This window comes from Octopus bimaculoides, chromosome 21 (genome assembly GCF_001194135.2).
Source record: "Octopus bimaculoides isolate UCB-OBI-ISO-001 chromosome 21, ASM119413v2, whole genome shotgun sequence".
Classification (NCBI taxonomy): Eukaryota; Metazoa; Mollusca; class Cephalopoda; order Octopoda; family Octopodidae; genus Octopus; species Octopus bimaculoides.
This window is the reverse complement of record NC_069001.1, coordinates 2,820,266-2,827,332: the sequence shown is the minus strand read 5'-3', so window position 1 is coordinate 2,827,332 and position 7,067 is coordinate 2,820,266. Positions and strand designations below refer to the sequence as shown.

General features: G+C 39.3%; 1 protein-coding gene across 1 annotated transcript in view; it reads right to left on the bottom strand.

Moving 5' to 3' along the window:
• LOC106873852 (neurogenic locus notch homolog protein 1) overlaps positions 1-7,067 on the bottom strand; it is a 157,319-nt gene that overhangs the window by 37,288 nt on the left and 112,964 nt on the right. Inside the window, exons 8-10 of the mRNA XM_014921403.2 lie at positions 5,338-5,571; positions 3,428-3,583; positions 2,070-2,258 (exon numbers count right to left, since the gene is read on the bottom strand). Coding sequence (XP_014776889.1) covers positions 2,070-2,258; positions 3,428-3,583; positions 5,338-5,571 — 579 coding nt within the window. The remainder of the gene's footprint in view (positions 1-2,069; positions 2,259-3,427; positions 3,584-5,337; positions 5,572-7,067) is intronic.

Below are 7,067 nucleotides of genomic sequence, written 5' to 3'. Positions count from 1 at the left end.
TATATATTTTATTTGTTTCAGTCATTTGACAGCAGCCATGCTGTAGCACCACCTTAAGGGGTTTTAGTCAAACAAACCAACCCCAGGATTTATTCTTTGTAAGCCTAGTTAATTATTCTATCGATCTCTTTTGCCAAACCCCTAAATTATGGAGATGTAAACACACCAACATTGGTTGTCAAACGATGGGGGGAGGGACCAATGACTGAAACCAGTAAAAGAATAAGTCCATAGCCCTTATTCCTTTTCATTGTCCAAATGTATGCCACTAGCTACTCAGAGTTATTTGTCGTTGCTCATTACTTACACCATATATGTATAAATTCCTCATCTATTAAAGATAAGATGGGACACTTGCTGTGCTGATGACACCTATTGAGGTAGAAACAAGTGTTCTTAGCCATCCTCTTGTTTTTAGACAATCAGACTGTTGAGCAGAAACATAGGCATCAAAGACAAACATGAAGACAAAGCTTTTCATGAGGAATAATGCATGGAATAACACTTTCTTCACCCTATGGGAAAAGAAAACATTATTGAGCATGGCTGTGTGGTAAGAAGCTTGTTTCCCAACCACATGGTTCCGAGATCAGTTTCACTGTGTGGCACCTTGGGCAAGTGTTTTCTACTACAACCTCGGGCCGACCATATATAAATGCGTTTGTATCTATATTTATATATGCACACACAAAGTGCATAAACATTCATACATGTATGTTGATTCTGTTAATAACAAGAAAACATGAGAGGTGAGGAGGAGGCAGATAAAGAGTGAAAGATGCAATAAAAAGAATTGGGTCATTGCAGTCCACTATACTCCCCACCACCACACATGCAGCCATTCCCCTACCCCCAACATATGACTCCTCTGCTTCTATAAACAAGAGGCAGTAGAAGATAGGTGGGGAAACTGTCAAGGACTTGGTCAGTGAGGATCTGTGCAAAAGACAACACTGGTTGGTAGAGTTAGGAGCAAACCACTTGAGTCTGAGACTTAAGATTCAGACTTTAATTAGAGCTGGAGGGGGGGGAGAAAGAGAAGTAGAGTGAAATATAAATATATAGATAAATATATATATGTATGTATGTATATATAAAAGTGTAAAATATATAGAGAGGAGGAGAGAGAGAGAGAGAGATTGAAATATATCAAGAAAAACAGTGAGACATAATTAGAAAGAAGAAAGTTAACCCTTTGGTTATCATATTTCTGTTGAAATATAATGTTTTTGTTTTTAAATTAATTTTGAAAATATAATGACAAAATGCAGTAAGAATAACTTTTGCCATTATTAAGCTGTTGCTTGGAACACAAGTTCACCATTTGGCATTTCAGATTACTTAGTCAATTTTGATGCTTATTTATTCACATTGGTTTCAATTAATCCTGCATTATCTCATCACTTTAATGTTTTAATGATGTGATTATTTATTTAAAAAATAACATTGTAGGGCAAGTGTGAGAAGCCAGGTCTGACCAGTTGGAACATAAAGAAACAAGTGGAATATTTGGCCCAGATATGGCCAGTTTAAATGCTCAATTTTTAACATGAAATTTTGATACCAAACACACCCAAAACTTCTGTTGAGTTCTTTGATACAAACTCCTTGCTTTAACCCTTTTGATACCAACCCAGCTGAAACCGCCTCTGGTTCTGTACTACAAATGTCTTGTTTTCATAAAATCTTCCATTAAACCTTAGTCACAATTTAAGTTCCTAACACTAGGTTAATGATAACTAAGTTATGTTACTAAATTCTTTGATATATTTAAAATTAATTGAAAGAAACACAGAGCATCACAAAATAAATACAGTAACGCAAGGGTTAAAATAGTCTAAATTAAGAATTTATATCAAAATTTCATGTTAATTTATTTCAAACACCAGCTTAATAATGATAAAATTACTTTATTAAATTCTTCATTATTTTCAAAATTAATTGAAACAAAAGGCAGTGAATTTCAAAGAGTTATTTATGAGTATTTTGAAAACAAAGTGTTTTAGAAACAGAGTTACAGGTGAATTGATATAGCAATCATTAAGAACACTAGTAACTATGTTTCTTACCTGGCATACAAGCACACCGAAATCCTCCCCGATCATCTAGACAGGTTCCGTCATTCTTACATGGAAAGGATTCACATTCATTGACGTCCTGTTCACATCGGTCCCCAGTTAAACCTGGCATGCAGTCGCAACGGAAGCGTCCAGGTGTATTGACACAGGTACCGCCGTGTTCACATGGAGAATCATGATCTGAAAAAAAAAAAAAAATATAGATAATAATCAATGTTTCTATCATAGGTATGAAGAGGGTTAGTTAATACTGACCCCAGTATTTGACTAGTGCTATATTTTGTCAACATCAACAAGCTGAAAGAGAAAGTTGACCTCATCAGGATTTGAACTCAGAGCTTATAGAGGCTGAATAACAATAATAATAATAATAATAATAATAATACTTTCTATTATAGGCACAAAGCCTGAAATTTTGGGGGAAGGGACTAGTTGGTTACATCGACCCCAGTGTTTCACTGGAACTTAATTTATCAACCCCCAAAAGGATGAAAGGCAAAGTTGACTTCAGCGGAAATTGAACTCAGAACATAGCAACAGGCAAAATATCACTAAGCATTTTATCCATCATGCTAGTGATTCTGCCAGCTCACTACTGTTGCAACAACAGCAACAATAACAACAATTTTATTTTAGCACAGCATTGCAATGGATTTAGAACAGCTTGCGAAACCTCTGAACAGCACCTGCAGTTTTTGTGTGGGGTAAAGCAGGTTCAATGTTTATTTCACACATACACACATATTCCAATATATATATATATGTATGTATATATAGTGTGATCGTGGCCCCCGGTGCTGGTGGCACATAAAAAATACCATTTGAGCGTGATTGTTACCAGCGTCACCTTACTGGCACTTGTGCCGGTGGTACGTGGAAAACACTATTTGAGCGTGGCCATTGCCAGTACCGCCTGACTGGCCCTCTTGCCGGTGGCACGTAAAAGCACCCACTACTCTCTCGGAGTGGTTGGCGTTAGGAAGGGCATCCAGCTGTAGAAACTCTGCCAGATCAGATTGGAGCCTGGTGCAGCCATCTGGTTCACTAGTCCCCAGTCAAACCGTCCAACCCATGCCAGTATGGAAAGCAGACGTTAAACGATGATGATGATGATGATGATATATATATATATATATATATAGGGAGAAATATAGGCATACATACAAACTGTGTGCATTTACTTTTTAGTATAGGTACACTGTACCACTGCATATCATAAGCATCAGTTATATGGGTTGGCCTTAGATCACTGGCTGAAAAAGCTCTGTCCAATCCATGATGATGATGACAATAATGGTAATTAGAGAGAGTGAGAGGACAAGAGAAGGAGGTAGTGCATGAATACTTACTTTTTTCACATTCATCAATATCTTCAGAACAGTCTTTCCCCTGCCATCCTTTGGGACAAGAACAGAGAGGGTTGCCATCTATGGGGGATGTTGAACAGAGGGCATCAGCATGGCAAGGGCTGCTGGCACAAGCATCCTCAAGGTGACAGCGGAGACCTGTGTGAGTAGAAACATGGATATACGTGATATTGGCGATGATGATGATGTGATAGAATCGGTGATGGATGGTAGCGGTGAGGACGATGTGTCCATGGTGTATATCGGTGTAATTTCTATGTAGTATGTGAACATCCTCAGGGGAGGTAACTCTTCAAGAAGGGACGTAACTCGAGATAACCAAGCATTCTATAAACTATGAATTGATAAATTAAGTACCATAAAAAGCTCAGATGGTAGATATAAAATTCACGGTAACATAGACACCGTGCCCCAGCATGGCCACAGTCCAGTCAACAGTCATATGTGCATATGCTTTCAGTCATTATACTGATGTACCTTCAAGGGGTTATAAGCAATTATATTGATACCCCACCACACACAATACTTATTATCAGCCAGGTTTTAGCTTATTGATCTCCATTGATCCATACATACTCACATATAAATATATACATGCATATAAATATTTATACACACACACACACACATTAATACTCAGTTTATGCAGACAAACAACAGAGACAGACACACATACACATTTGCAAAAACATACATACATAGACATGCAAAGATATGCACACTGTGCATGAGTGCACGTACACACATTGACCGAGAAATTACAGCTATCAATCCACACATTATACAGTATCACTGCAAAAATCACAAACTACAGCCCACACAACAGCACATACTACTACTACTACTACTACTACTACTACTACTACTACAGCTACAGCCCATACAACACGGCGACGCCATGCGTACAGCTAAATCTACATAACTGACATTCAAAACCAAGGAAGTTTGGGACATATTTTCCCTTCTGGAGCTGAGGTCACACTTCCTGGCATTGGAGGTCAAGTGCTTATGATAGTATTTGGAGTGTGGTGGTGATGGTAGTGGTTGTAGGAGTGGTGGTGATGGTAATACAGTGTGTGAGAGGCATTGGTCACATGGTGGTAGTAGTGGTTGTAGTAGTAGTTGATCATGTGATGGTGGTTGTAGTTCTGATTAATAGTAGTGTTGATGGTGGTGGTGGTGGTGGTGGTCCTTGTAATGATGTTTCTGATAGTAGTAGTGGTAGTTTAGTCATAATAATTGTGATTGTAGTGTTGTTTGTAGTAGCAGCAGTAATAGTAGTAATAATATTTATTGAAGTGAATGTAGCAGCAGTAGTGTTGCTAATGGTGATGGTTGTAGTAACAGTAATAGTTGTGGTGATTGTAGTAAAGTGAAGTGGACCGGTTGCAGTAATTATAATTTCAGTGTTGGTTATTGTAGTACAAGTAGTGGTAGCTTACATGTGATAGTAGTGGCTATAGTAGTAGTAGTAGTAGCCAATGCTACATGTGGTATTAGGTAGAGAGGACAAAAGCCAACAGCAAGTAATATCGGGGGGGGGGTATGTTAGAGTGGGGGTGAGTGATGGGGAATGAGTGATAAAGAGGATGTTGAGTGATAAAGAGAGTAGTGAGTGATAAGGATGGTGAGTGACAAGGATGGTGAGTGCTAAAGTAGTAACAGAAGAGGGTTGTGAACGACACTAGGGTTGGTAAATTATGGTGGTGGGCGATGAGTGATAGAAGTGAGGAATGATAGTGTGTGATGAGTGACAGTCTGAGTGGTAAGTGACACTAAAGATGAGGGATGATAATAGTGATAATAATGTTTGTGAATCGTAAATATTAAAAGGGGTAGGAAATGGCAGAGGTGCGTGGTGCCAACTATATTTTTCCACAGACAGAACTTACCAGTTTTAGAAGGGGGGCATTCACAATGATAGTAGCCAACTCGATCATGACAGGTTCCACCATTGTAACACGGTTGACTCTCACAGTCATCGATGTTTTCACTGCAATCATTGCCAGTCCACCCGTTGACACAAATGCACAAGAACCCACCGTGTTCGTTGTTGCAGGTGGCACCATTCTTGCAAAGACCTGGTTGGGTGAGACATTCATCTATGTCGTCTTTGCAGTATTTACCTGCAGAAGAAAAAGAAAGAGAAAGCGAGTGAGAAAATGCATCTTTTACCTTTCACTAGTTTCAGTCATTAGACCGTGGCCAAGCTGGGGCACCGCCTTGAAGAATTTTTAGTTGAACGAATCAGCTCCAATACTTTTTATTTAAAGCATTGGTACTTATTCTATCGATGTGTTTTGGCAAACTGCTAAGTTACAGGGACTAAAACTGGTTATCAAGCAACGGTGGTGGGGGACAAACACAGACACACAAGCATAGACACACACATAGGACGGGCTTCTTCCAGTTTCCGTCTACCAAATCCACTCACAAGGCTTTGGTCAGCCCGAGGCTATAGTAGAAGACGCCTAAAATGCCACGCAGTGGGACTGAACCCAGAACCATGTAGTTGGTTAGCAAGTTACTTATCACACAGCCACTCCTGCGCCTATATATACACACAACAGGCTTCTTTCAGTTTCCATCTACCAAATCCATTCACAAGGTGGACTGAAGTAATAGTGGAAGACACTTGCCTAAGATGCCATGCAGTGGGACTGAACCCAGAACCATGCGGTTGGGAAGCAAGCTTCTTACCACAGACATGCCTGTATTTAACCTGTTTTTTTTGTTTTTTTTAATTTTCATCTTAAATGAAATAAGACCTTTTGTGTTTCAATGATCTCTAAAACTAATTGGGAATTTAAGAAGTGATTTTTATTCTTCAGCATTTAAACAGGCCATATTCGACATAGATATTCTACCTGTCTCATGTTCAAACGAGCTTTGGTATCACAAAGTCAGTGGACAAGTGTATCGAGGGGAAGAACGTGATAGACAAAAGGCGGACATAAGTTTATTAAAACTACCACGACTCTGTTGAAGCTGTGAAAGTAGTCAAGTTCAAGGGAGATAACTCTTGCTGCCCCTCAGATTTATGTGTGGGAGTAACAAACAACAAAGACTTTTCTATGGAATCCCTTCTATAAACATTAGGCCTGAAATTTTGTTACGTGGAAGTTGGTCGTCGTCGTCGTCGGCGGCGGCGGCGGCGTTTTATCGTGTGTCCGATGATTTATTTGGTTTCTTCTTGACCACTTCTTCCCCTCTGTCCGTGTTTCTAACTCTGATGACTAATGAGGCCGATTCTTGCATGGAAGTATCTGTTGCAAAGTTCACAAAGATTCCGTGGTGGAGGCTTTGCTTGTTGCAGCCCCTATTTTCTTTCTTGTTTCTCTTCCTCTTTCCTCTGTCGTTCAGCTTCAAAATGAACTGTCACAGAGGAGATGGAATGATGCCAGCCGTGCCTGTCCTGAGTTTCAATGTCCCAGGCTTTGGGATCGATTCCAGTCAGTTTTAGGCTTTGCTTCAGCTGATCCTTGTATCGACAGAGGGGAATACATCTAACCCAGTTATCAGCTGGTACTTCTTACCAAACAGCACACATTCTGTTCTGATGACCCCATAAAACCTGTATATATATATATATATATATATATATATATATATATATATATAT